Source organism: Pipistrellus hanaki (genome assembly GCF_964339955.1).
Source record: "Pipistrellus hanaki genome assembly, chromosome: 10".
Lineage (NCBI taxonomy): Eukaryota > Metazoa > Chordata > Mammalia > Chiroptera > Vespertilionidae > Pipistrellus > Pipistrellus hanaki.
In genome coordinates, this window is record NC_140512.1 from 8,323,259 (window position 1) to 8,336,328 (window position 13,070).

General features: G+C 50.5%; 1 protein-coding gene across 2 annotated transcripts; it reads left to right on the forward strand.

The window, feature by feature from the left end:
* The first annotated feature begins 1,645 nt into the window (after positions 1 to 1,645).
* PRR15 (proline rich 15) lies at positions 1,646 to 8,454 on the forward strand. Of its 2 annotated transcripts, none has more exons than XM_084897884.1 (2): positions 1,646 to 2,094; positions 4,012 to 8,454. In XM_084897884.1, the coding sequence occupies exon 2, from the start codon at positions 4,113 to 4,115 to the stop codon at positions 4,491 to 4,493; it is 381 nt and encodes a 126-aa protein (XP_084754010.1). In that variant the 5' UTR covers positions 1,646 to 2,094; positions 4,012 to 4,112; the 3' UTR covers positions 4,494 to 8,454. The 2 variants fall into 2 exon arrangements, with proteins under 2 accessions (XP_084754010.1, XP_084754009.1); XM_084897883.1 differs by having other exon boundaries at positions 1,647 to 2,094; positions 4,007 to 8,454.
* Positions 8,455 to 13,070: the final 4,616 nt, after the last annotated feature.

The window sequence follows — 13,070 nt, forward strand, 5'->3', positions numbered from 1 at the left end:
GCTGTTATCGCTGGGCAACACTCAAGGTCCTGACGCTTCATGAGTGGCATGTCCTAGTGCTCAGCGAGAGACAGCAGCACAATGACTGGTTAGGTCCTTGGACGCTGACTCTGCATGACCTTGGGCACGTAACTTAAGTTTGTACTTAACAATGCCTATGTCATGGGGCCTTTAGGAGGATTAAATGAGTTAATATTTATAAATCAATTAGAACGGTACAGGTTACATAGGAGGTGTTATGCAAGGGATCATTGAATAAAATGGAACTCGTTTTCTAGTGAGGAAACCAAGCAATAAGCAAATAAATAACAAGAAAATTATAGGCTAGTTAAGGGGACAAACACTAAGCAAACGATTGCCAATCTGAACCCCACCCATTCCCTTCCTTGGCAGCCTAACTGATCTGGGTGGAATCTCCTGCTGAAAACAACGGGGCACCAAAACAACCTTCGAGCTTATATCCTCCTGGGGCAAAAGGGACAGAATTCTCAGCGGAGGCCTCACTCCACCTGGACTGGTTAATAGGAGATACTTCTCAAGTGTAGATCCCAAAGGGTCCTAGCCCGGAGGTTCGCACAGCCCAGAAGCGATGTATGCCCAAGCCCACCCACAGGTCTGCACGGACCATGAGGTTCCTTTGAGCAGAAAAGATCTGGAGGCAGAGCTGTGACTGTGACAGGTGCTCACATGGATCTCTTATTTTCTTTTTTTAATGATTTTATTGATTTTTTTTTTTTTTTTTTTTTTTTTTTTTTTTTACAGAGAGAAAGAGAGAGGGATAGAGAGTTAGAAATATTGATGAGAGAGAAAAGAAGAGCATCCTGGAAGATGAAGGAGACTGCACGTCTGCCTTCAGTGGTGAAATTACGTCTATATCTTTCTGTCCAATGACTAAGGGGCTTGTGATCGAGGCTACAGCTCTTGACATAACTCACTGGCCAGCTTCTGCAACAGCTTTGGGTTGGGTCTGCGTTCCCTGAGCGGGTGGCTGTGCCCTGGGCTTCCACACCTGCTGGAAGTCACAGCCTCAGCCTTCTAGGGGCCCAAAGCAGGCAGGGTGTGGGATCCCGTGCTGGTTAGGACCCGGGGAGCTGGAGTCAGACCTCCTCGCTTCAAATCCCAAGCTGGGATCCTGCCTCCTGCCAGCCTTGCAACTCTGGGCCACCCTTACCCTTCAGAGCAGGGTCTCCTTGCCTGTCACCTGCCTCCTAGGGTCGCTGCGAGTAATGAGCGAGTTAATCCACAGGAGCGCTTGGCACAGCGCCCGGCGGGCACCCTGCGAACTTGTTAATAGTACAGCCTTTCCGCTAAAAGCGCCTTAGGCTGCAACATTGTGCCTGGAGATGGAACAAATCCTGGGAGTTAAAACTTTCGATCAGAGCTGAGCAGCCTTGGTGGGGGGCCCTGAGAGGAAGGGAGGGGGGAGGTCAATCAGGGTGGAGGGGAGGGAGAGCTGCGGGACTTCCATCCGCCCGTGCCCACCTGCAGCCTCAGCCTCCCGGCCTCCGGTCTCCTCCGCGGCTCCTGCTCCTTCTGGGCGCGGCGTCGCCCGCACACTCGGCCCCTCCAATCAGACCCCGCAGGCCGGCGCCACGCCCGCGCCCGGGCCAATCCGGGGCCCGGAGGGCGGAAATGCAAAGCGCCACCTGCACCTGTGGCGGGCGGCCTCCCGCGCTGTGGGTTTGTTTTTTTTCTTCTTCTTCCCGCGGCCGCTGGTGCAGGCTGCTCGGTCACCTGGCGGAGGACCAGCAGGCGGGCAGGCGTCCGTCCGAGAGAGAGGCCGGCGCGTGGGGAGGGCCAGAGCTTCCGAGCGAGCGGCGAGGTCCCCGCTCCCGGCGGCTCCGGAGCGGCGCGGCCCCGGCGCTCACCTGGGGCGTCGGGCGGGCACACCCCAGCCGCGGGGCCCTCCGCAGAAGTCGGAGGTGCCAGGGGACACCACCACCACCCGCCAGCGTAGCCGGGCCGCGGAGGTTTCGGCCGGTACAGCTCCCCCAAAAGAAGCCGGACTCCCCGGGACCGCGCGGACGGAGGGACGCTGTGCCCGGCTTCCAGGCGGACCCGAGCGCACCCCGCGGAGCCGCTGGGTCCGGGCAGGTGAGCGATCGGGTTGGTTCTGCATCTCCTTAAGAGAACCTGCGGGCCGCCGGACACACCCCCACCGCCACCTCCACCACCGCCACCGGGGAAAACTCCGGGCGCTTTTCCGATCTGTCAAGCAGAGGGAGCAGGATGTTTGCACACCCGACTGCAAACTCTGCCTGAGGGTGTGGGGACGAAAAGAACGTTTGGCCATTTTTTTTCTATTGTTTTCAAGTCGCGGCAGGAGGGTGCCCCCGGGCGTCCCGGGGAGGAGCCGGCGGCCGTCCCTGCGCCCAGCGGAGGCCGCCGCGCCGTCCCGCGTGGGCGCTCAGACCCGCCGTCCCGGGTTCCAGGTTCCGGCAGAACCACCTCCTGCCGCCGGGTGGGCTTCGGTTCCTTCTCCAGACACCGGCCAAATCCCAGGGGCGCGGGGGCTGGGGGGAGCCCGGCGCAAACCGGCCCATGAACTAAGGCGCAGGCAAACCCTGCGCTTTCGTGCCCGGCAGATCCCCCTTTCCCCACAGACCGCGGGCAGAGGACTCTATTGCTTCTGGAATTATTGGCACCTTCTGTGCGGAACACACACCCTAGTCGCTCCACAGAATGCACTTCTTTTTTAATATATATTTTTATTGATTTTTTTTACAGAGAGGAAGGGAGAGGGATAGAGAGTTAGAAAAATCGATGGGAGAGAAACATTGATCAGCTGCCTCCTGCACACCCGCTATTGAGGATGGGCCCGCAACCAAGGTACATGCCCTTGACCGGAATCGAACCTGGGACCTTTCAGTCCACAGGCCGAGGCTCTATCCATTGAGCCAAAACGGTTAGGGCCAGAATGCACTTCTTAAAGCCGGGAGGATGCACCTCGGTGTGGAGCTCCTGGTGGCCCCCTCCTTGCAGGAGGCAGTTGCGCCTGGGCGTGTTTTAATCCAGAACTGAGGGTGGGAAGAGGGCATCTGCCGCCGCCGCTGGGCTTCATCGCAGCCGTCATCCGGTGGCTTCAAAGAGGCCCAGGCTGGTCTCTGGGGAATGGAGAGCAGGCTAGAGGTTTTCGAGGGAAGTTAAGTCGAATCATACTTCTCCGAAAGTCACCAGGCAGGAGTTCTGGCAAAAGCAGAATGGAAAAGAAAACACCAGGAGCGTGTCCCTCGCCTGTAAATGACCCTGAAGAATCGCATTGAAAAGTATGGGGGGGGGGGGGGGGGAGGCTGGCCGTTTTGGCTCAGTGGGTAGAGCGTTGGCCCCAGAACGGAAGGGTCCCGGGTTCGATTCCGATCTAAGCCATCGAACTTCGGTTGCAGGCTCAGTCCCTAGCCTGGGCAGGGCGCCTGAGGGAGGCAACCCATCCCCTCCGTATGTCCCTCTCACAGCGTGTTTCTCTCTGTCTCCCCCTTCCACTCTCTCAAATGGTGAGGATTAACAGAAAAGAAAGAAAGGTGTCCTGGGACAGAAGTCTGTGAAGCAGCCGCCTGTGGCAGGGGTACATTCAGTGTTCACCGGAGCTGGGACGCAATGGCTACCCGCCCGTCCCCCACGGGAAGGCCTTTCTGGCCCGGGTCAGGTCACCGCGGGCATCCCTCCGCCTGCAGGCTGGTCCAGGGACGGACAAGCCGTTTCCCTCCGGGACTCAGTTAACCCAGATGCCAGGCTCTCCCTTGAGCGGCCCTGGCTCGCTGACCCCTGCTCTTCCTGCCGGGAGGCAAGGCAAAGGCTGAGCCTGGCCAGTGCCGAGCCTCAGCCCCACGGCCAGACGGTGGCGCCCTGGAGGCCGCTCATCTGCCCGGGACCCCGCGGTGACTTCTGCGGGAGGCGCATCTCTGGGGTTGGGGCTCCCCGTGTCGCGCTGAGCAAAGGGGAGGAAATGAGATTGGGGGGCAAGGGGGCTCGTTGGACAAACCCAGGAGTAAGTTTTTTTCTTCCCCAGCACAGACCGCGGCAGCCCCGGTGCGAGCAGCGGGAGCAGGAGCGGAGCGGACGCGGAGGCCACCGGGAAAGGGCGCCGCCAAGGTGCCCCGACCCCTCGGGCGGCCATGGCCGACGGCGGCGGCACGGGCGGCTCGGGGCCCTGGTGGAAATCGCTCATGAACAGCAGGAAGAAAAGCAAGGAGGCCCCTGTGGGGGTGCAGCCCGCCGCCCCGCCCGCCTCCGGGGAGCCCGCGCCGCCCAGCCCGGACTGGACTAGCGGCTCCCGGGAGAACCAGCACCCCAACCTCCTGGCGGGCGCCGGCGAGTCCCCCAGGCCGGACAAGCTGGGCGCGGACAAGCCCGGCAGCAGCCGCCGCAACCTGAAGATCTCGCGCTCCGGGCGCTTTAAGGAGAAGCGGAAAGTCCGCGCCACGCTGCTCCCCGAGGGGGTCCGGTCCCCGGAGGAGGCGGACTTCCCTGCGGACCCCCAGGAGGACCAACCTTAGCGGGGACGGACGGTCCCTCTTCCCACCATGGCTCCCCAACCCCCAGCCCCCGAACCCGAGACTTCTGGCCTGCCTCTGAGCTTGGTGTCTCCATCCCACCAAATCAGAATCTCCGCGCAAGGCCCCCCTCCGTGATTTCACGCTCCGGGAAATGGAAGTGTCCATTGAGCTTTCCATAGTTCGTGACTCAAGGCTGCATTCAATATTTATTTGTGGTCAGAGAAGATGCCCGCCACCCAGGAAGTTGGCCTGATGATTATCTCCAAAGAGCCTTTCTGTGGCCTCCACCCTTGTGCCACCTGTGGGAGCCAGAGGGGTACCATGGCTCCAAGAGAGGGGAGCGCCCCTCGAATGGGGCAGACCCCCGTGGGGAGGTCGCACGCTAAGGAAGAGCTTGCTGTTGGAGAGCCACCAGGGCTGTTTTCAATGCCTGAGAAATGCACTTTAGAAGTACTTCTGTAGATCTACACTGCAAGGAGAGCAGGAAAACCTTCTAAGTAGAAGCGTGTGAAGTAAGGCAAGGTTGCTTTTAACCTCGGCCTGCAAAACTGTCCTGCCTGTTTTCGTACCATTAAAACTGTTGCACTGTAAGACGCTAAGGTGACTTTTGTACTTTTTTTCCACTGCAAGACTGTAGCCCGTCCTACGTCAAAGCAGGCATGCAAAATCCCGGGTTACAGAATTAATCATTGGCTACACGATGTAACAGCTACTCTTGGAAAGCTGCAGGGAGAACATTTCTAGAAAGAAACCAGCAGCACCCAGAGTGGAACCAGTTAGCCAGATATCCCTATTTATTAACCTGAGGCCAGGAAAGGGGGAGGGGGGAGATACTCATTCATTATTCCTAAGTTCTCTTGGCTTCTGTGCATCCTCATACATGCTCACGATGCCAGTAAGCATTCTTTTCCGTCTTCTTGCGAACCTTACTAACGATTGTCTGAAAATACTCCAACAGGAGGACTGAACTCCCAGTGTGTGCAAAGCCAGCTGCTTTTCCCAGGATTTTGTTTCAAAAGCTTATTTCTTTAGTCTGACGTATGCATTTATCAAGTTTCAAAGCCTTTAGATCAACCAACCTGGAGATTCTTAACAAAAATCTACCTGTTTGCTTTTGTCATGAACTTTAAGAAAAAGAGTAAATGAATACCACTCGCTTTCAGCAAATTACAGAGCAGTATTGTAGTTGTTAAGGGGCACTGGGACCTTTTCTCACCACTATTCGGTTCATTTATTAACATCCAGAAATGCATAGCAGGGAAATTATAACAATCCGAGTGTATATGTTTTAAGTTCGTTATAAACAAGAACTTGATTGGAACTTCTGCACTTGTTACAGATACCTAGAGGTATATAGAGTTTCTCTCAGATTCGTAGTTTATAAAATAGCGAACTATATGGGTTGTCTAAAGAGACTTAATGAGGAACCTTGATGAAAATGGCTAACGGGATTGAAATGAGTGAATCAAGCTGTGGTGCCAGCAAACTAGTAGGACTTATCCCAGAGGCTCATGGGTTTCCACATCCCAAAGGAGCTTGTTAGTATGGGGGTTACAGACACCTTTATGTTAAAAGAGAAACCATGTGAGACATTTTGTTTTTAACCGTGAAAGGCTTGCTTGGTGTGTATTTAGAACTGGAAAGTATGTGACCAAAGTCTTCTCAGGGTGAGCTGCTTGGGTGACAAATACTTGACGTCCACTTTCAGTGGGCCTACCGCCTCTTGATGCTGAAGAAGAATGGGAAGGGAGGGGGCTGGGTGCACAGGGAAGCACAGAACAGAAGCCATCCAATTAGGCTTCAGAACAGCTTCATAAAATATTTCAATGTCACTCTGTAGAAAGCAATAAAACTCAGAATAGATTCTTTCCCCTCAATAGACTAGATCTTCATCCATTTATAAAATTCAGCCTGCAAGTAAATATTGATACTTTTTAAAGTTTACGCTAGCTCTTTAATCCACAGATTTAAATAATCTTTACCCCCCCCCCCCCCAATATTCCTTTAGATCCACAAAACCTGGGCACTTCCCCAGGTTCTATATCTTGTTTTGGAGCCCAGGATGTCTATAATTGCTGCCGATAATCGATAGGAGACATGTCACAGTGGGACTTATTTACAACACCTTTTTACCCCACTGTTCTGCAAGGATTGAAAAGCATGTTAATGGCAGTGATGACGACAGTGAGTACAATGCACAGCCCTCGGTTGAGGTTTGTAATTCCAGAGTTTAAAGCAGTCCTAATCATGCAGTGCGAGTGCACTGATGTAATCCCAGCGCAGTGAAATCGGAAACCAAGCAGAACGGGTGCGATGGAAGGGGAGATACTGTGACAACATATCTGGCTGGGATTTACATGATGTAGAGATGGTTAATCACATTCCCATAACACGTATACAGATTTAAAAATTTTTTAAACCTCAGGCCATCTCTGGTAAGCTAAAGGGACAGTGTTAAATTAAATTTGCAGTTAATTCGATCAAGGACTTTTGTTTTCTTTAAGCCCCCTTACACGCGACATCCCATCCACAAGTTTGGGAAACCGTTAAAGCATTTTAATACCTTGTTTCCAAACGATCTTTTTTAATGGGGCAGAGATCTAGCGGTGCGTTTGCTAAGTACTTTCACAGCCTCGATAATTCTATGTGCCGGTCGTTTTTGCCTCGGTGACTCTTTTTGCAAAGCCAGAGGCCTGGCAGTGACTCACCTTACAGGTCACCCGAAAGTCCCTTTGTGCTCCTGCTTCTATTGTTCCTCAGGTTTTGATTTGCATTTCAAGAGCAGGAGTCTCTTTTGCATGTCCAGCGAAGAGAGTCTGCTGTGTATAGCACTTGGAAATAGGGTTTTCTGCTGCGAAACGTAATGTGAACTTCTCTACGCTGGTCTTGCGTTGGTTTTCCACCGTTCAACCTAATGAACAGTAGCATTGGCCAAAGCTTGGTCAGAGATAGTTCTTCTGAGATGTTTGTACCCTGAGACCTATAAATAATTAGAATGAACAGAAGGAATTTAAAAGAAAAGGTGAATGAAAATGTAAACGAAGGGGACACTAATGTTCAGTGACCACAAAGGACTTTTTAGGAAAAAGAGAGAGAATATTCCTTCTTCCCCTCCCCCCCAACCCCCTCCCCCAGCTGAGAAGTGTCAGCCAGACTGGTAACACACACACACACACACACACACACACACACACACACACACACTAGCTTGATAGCTGTAGGAAGGGAAACTGATCTTTGAAATGTCTGTTTATTCGTGGAGCATTTTATTATACAGAAATTTAGGAGGTTGTTTCTCAGGATAAGCGTGGGTTTATCTCCATGGCAAGTAGAAGGTAGGACCAAGGATATTTTATACCCTTAGGAGTCAGCACCCAGGTAACTTAGACTAGAAACAAGTGTGCAGCCCAGGGCAGACTTTGTCAGCCGTAAGCGGACTGTCCCATTAGGGCAAGCCCTCCCACCTGTTCTTGTTCTCCTGGCGCCATTGCCTAGCCTCTGAGCCATCACACATGCATTTCCATGAAGCTCAGGGACAGGAGAAAGGGGGTACACGGGAGACCATTCCCCACCCACTGCAGGCACTGCATGGTGACCACCACGTTGTCCAAGGAGGGCCTTTAGGTTTAGAATAGGAGACAAGCAGCGTGAATGGTGAGAGACCATGAGCACTGAGGAAACCGCACAGGCCTTGCCGGAGCAGAGGACGGGGACCACCCGTATGGAAGTGGTAATAGCCCTGGACCACAGCAGGAAAGACGGACAGGATAGAAGCGATCTTTCAAGTATTCAAAGCAAACTTAGTGTTGCTTCCAAACCAAATCGCACTGCCAATGACAAAAGGATGGACTCAGAACTATCAGAGTGATTGATAAAATTTCACGCAATAAAAAGAGTGGAGGTGGTGGAGGTGGAAGAGGGCATAGAGGGGAGAAATGGTGATTTAAAAAAAATTAGGTAATTTTTTAAAAAAATAATAAAACAAAAAAAATTATGAATGAGGTGTCTAACAAGACTGTTTACCCAGGAGACAAAAATGTCTGGCCCTAAAATGAGCAAAGTTCCTGTTGAAGAAGCTGACGGGCCCTGGTCCTAGGAGGAGCTGGTTGAGTAGGAATATGAGAGCATGTGGGAACTCTGGGTCTTTTCTAAGGGATTTTCCTTGAGTTACAAGTACCCTGGATTATTCATTTATTGCTAGTGCCGGTCAACAAGGGTGACCACTGATTCAAACCCTACAACAATGTTTCCCATGACACTTGACCAGAGTTCTCTCTCTGACTTGCTCTTGCCCATTGATTTTTTTTTTTTTTTTTTTTTTTTTGTGAGAGAGAGAGAGAAAGAGAGAGAGAGAGAGAGAGAGAGAGAGAGAGAGAGAGGAACATCAGTGTGAGAGAGACACATTAATTGATTGCCTCCCACATGTGCCCTGGCTGGGGCCAAGGATGGAGCCTGCAACCAAGGCATGTGCCCTTGACAAGAATCAAACCCTAGACCCTTGAGTCCATGGGTCGATGCTTTATCCACTGAGCCAAACCAGCCCGGCCTCTTTGACTTGCTTTTGGACAAGTCTTAGATGATCTTGGTGTCAGTTCCTTCTGTGAAATGCTGGCATGGAGTCCAATTTTCAGCTTCAAAATCTTCCATCTGTATTCTGCTATTTTGAGCATACTTTAATTGTGGCGACACTCAGTTGTCTTAATTTTGCAATTTTTAAATTTTTGCAGTATTTTCATCTGTGTGCTCTATAACTTCAGTGTGTAAATCAACAACTATTTATTGAGCACATAGTTGAGTACTTATTGAGTGTATGAGCCTTGGGACAAAAAAGGAAGATGTTTGTAGTGCTTCATACACTTTATAAATTTAAGTCCTGGCTGTGTCCTTCTTGTTTTGTTGTTTGTTTATAAAATATTAATTGAGTTCATTCATTCCTTTACTTATTCCATATGTGTGTTAGGTACAAGGCAATGAACCAAACTGCAGATGCAGGAGAAAATAGGTTCTTAATCTATGCTTCTTTATAATCCAGCAAAATAGTATAATACCAACAATAATAGATACATGCCAGGTATTATGAGTGACCCGAAGGTGTTGAACTCATTCCCAGTCCAGAACAACTCAACCCTTTGCTGCTGGACCACTTAAGTCCATGCGTAGGAGAGACCACCGCAGAGCACAATGTTCTGCCTCTTAATTCCTCACGTTGGCAGAGCTCCAGTGTGGTCAGAGTCTGGAGCAGCCCTGGGAGGACCTCCCTGAAGGTCCTTGAATCATGTCCACACCTTTCCCTCTCAACCCCTTGATTTTGCAAGGTAAGCAGACGCATTTCCTGAGGACCAGTAGGCCCCACCCTAGGGCACCAGGTCACGCTCACCAATGAAAGAATGATGATTGAGCTCAGCTGTATGGTTTAACCTGTTCTCAGCTGTGCCAGCTGGCCAGACTTCTACTCCAACAGGATTCCCTCTGACTAGCATGGCTGTCGGGGAGTTCTGCGTGTGATTCTGTGTGAGGTCAGGAGGTGATCAGAGAGATGGCAATGTGCTCTTCCTTTGCTGTCAGTCTATCGTGGAAGAAGATTTGTGAACCCAGACACAGTTTTTAGGACTTGTGGGCAGCTCTTTCAATTAGAATAAAGTCCATGCCCTAACTGGTTTGGCTCAGTGGATACAGCCTCGGCCTGCGGATTGAAGGGTCCCAGGTTCGATTCGGTCAAGGACATGTATCCTGGTTGTGGACACATCCCCAGTAGGAGGTGTGCAGGAGGCAGCTGGTCAATGTTTCTCTCCCATCGATGTTTCTAACTCTCTATCCTTCTCACTTCCTCTCTGAAAAAAAAAAAAAATTAATAAAATAGATTAAAAAAAAAGAAAAAGAATAGAGTCCAATGCTGTAGCCACAGATCTGCCTTCTGGGGAAGGGTCCTCCTTGACTCAGCAACCTCCCTTTCCCCTTGGTCTCTCAGGGAAGTGGTGAGCATAGATGACTAAATTCACAAGATCGAACCTGATTTGCATCCTTCCTTTCTACTTTTCATCCAGCCACCAAACTTCCTGTTCCTGAACTCATTGAGTAGGATACTCATTCAAATCTTTATTTTCAAGCTTTTCCACCTATGAAAATGCAGTCTTGATCCTAAACCATGCCTACCTCTCTGGTGAATTATCGGCATTATAGGGCTTCATTCATTAGGCAATGGCTTATACTAACTCACCCAGATACATCGGTATCACACATCGCCTAGTTGTTAAGAAATAGTCACAGCTGTTGCAGAGCAGGACAGAATATCTATGGTAATTAATATTCCTACCAGACTTTACAACTGAGGAACTGTTTTCCTATCCAGAATTCCATGTTATGGTGAAATATGAAACCATGGGTGGTGGTGTTTTAGATTGTTATTCCAAACTCATGCCCCTTTTATACATGATTTCACAGCCCCTACAACCAAGATGTGGAGTCTGCCTCCTAACATTTTGTCTGTAGACTAGTCTCTAGTGTCTTGCTTTGGCCAATAGAACGTGGTAGAAGGGATGTTATGACAGCTCCCAGCATATTCGTCTGCTCAAGCTGTCATAACAAAATACCACAGGTTGGGTGGCTTAAACAGCATGAATTTATTTCTCACAGTTCTGGAGGTTTGAAGTCTAAGTTCAAGGTGCTATCAGGGTTGGTCTCGGATGGAACCTTTTCCTGGCTAGCTGCCTTCTCACTGTGTGCCCACGTGGCCTTTCCTCTATGGTTATGGGGAGAAAAAGAGAGAGAGGAAAGATAGAGGAGAGACCGAGACCCCTAGTGTTTCATCTTATTATTATAAGGGTACCAGTTCTATCAGATTCAGGCCTCAGGTTTAACCTCATTTAACTTTTATTACTTCCTTATAAGTCTTATCTCCAAATGCAGTCATGGTGGGGATTAGGGTTTCAACATAGTATTTGAAGGACACAATCCGGTCCATGACACCAAGTTTATGCCTCAGGGGGCCTTGTGAACTTTGACTCTCTCCCAGGACCTGCCTCCAACATGATGCAAGACTTGGCTGCCTGCTGGAGGAGAAGACCACTCGGAGTAGAGATAAGCTGTCCCCCTGCAGCCACCGGAGTCCAGCCAGCCAACCTGGCCCCTGAGTGCTGAGGCGGGAGAGAGCCGAGGTGGAACCAGAACCACCCAGCAGAGCACGGTCCAAGGTGGTAACCGGCAGAATTGTGCACAAAAGCAATGGTTAGTGTTTTAAGCCACTAAGTTTTGGTGAGGCTTGTTAGGCAGCAATGCTAACCCAGCGGTCGGCAAACTCATTAGCCAACGGAGCCAAATATCAACAGTACAACAATTGAAATTCCTTTTGAGAGCCAATTTTTTTTAAATATATTTTATTGATTTTTGTACAGAGAGGAAGGGAGAAGGATAGAGAGTTAGAAACATCGATGAGAGAGAGTCATCGATCAGCTGCCTCTTGCACACCCCCTACTGGGGATATGCCCGCAACCAAGGTACATGCCCTTGACCGGAATCGAACCCGGGACCCTTCAGTCCCCAAGTCGACGCTCTATCCATTGAGCCAAACCGGTGTCGGCAGAGAGCCAAATTTTTTAAACTTAAACTTCTTCTAAAGCTACTTCTTCAAAATAGACTCGCCCAGGCCGTGGTATAGAAGAGCCACACTCAAGGGGCCAAAGAGCCGCATGTGGCTTGCGAGCCACAGTTTGCCAACCAAGGTGCTAACCGATGTAGCCAATTACTTTTACCCTTCCCCCCCCCCTCCTTTTGCTGATGAGAAATGGAATCACAAAGAAATTAAGTGATCGCTCAAGGTCTCATGCCTAGGAAGTCCTACAGACCCGGGCCTGCTGAATTCCAATCATTTCCTTTCCCCATTGTCCTCTGATTCTACTCCAGGAAAAATAGACTTGGAGCCTGGAAACAGAGTTACATTGAAGTGGCAATTTAGGATGAAACTTTTCCTGGCAAATAACCTCCTAATGGGCTGGACTTCCGAGTGACTGTTCGTGGTTGCACGTTTGCGTGGGAGTGCGTGTGTGTGTGTGTGTGTGTGTGTACATAGACTTGTACCTGTATCTCCTCTGAAGAGTCTAGGCCAGTGTTTCCCAAACTTCTCTCATGATGAGAATCACCTGGTGGAGTTGTTAAACTACAGATTCCTGAATCCCAACTAAGAGGTGCTAAACTAGAATTTTGGGGAGCATATAGGTAAAATTGTACAGAGCACTAAGTTAAGTATACAATTTTACCTATATGCTCCCAAAAATTCTAGTTTAGCACCTCTTAGTTGGGATTCAGGAATCTGTAGTTTAACAACTCCACCAGGTGATTCTCATCATGAGAGAAGTTTGGGAAACACTGGTCTAGGCTCAGATGAGGCAATTTTATCCCAAGCCTGTGGTCAATTGGCTACCAGAGACACACAGGTTGGAGTTAGGCAATCACAACCCAAGCAGCACCTGGAGCCCGCGGCGCTGGGAGAGGCGAGGGAGGGGAGGGGAGGGGAGGGTCCTCCCTGTAACTCCCAGGGGAGGTGCAGTCCTGCCCACAGCTCTGCTTCAGACTTCCACCCTC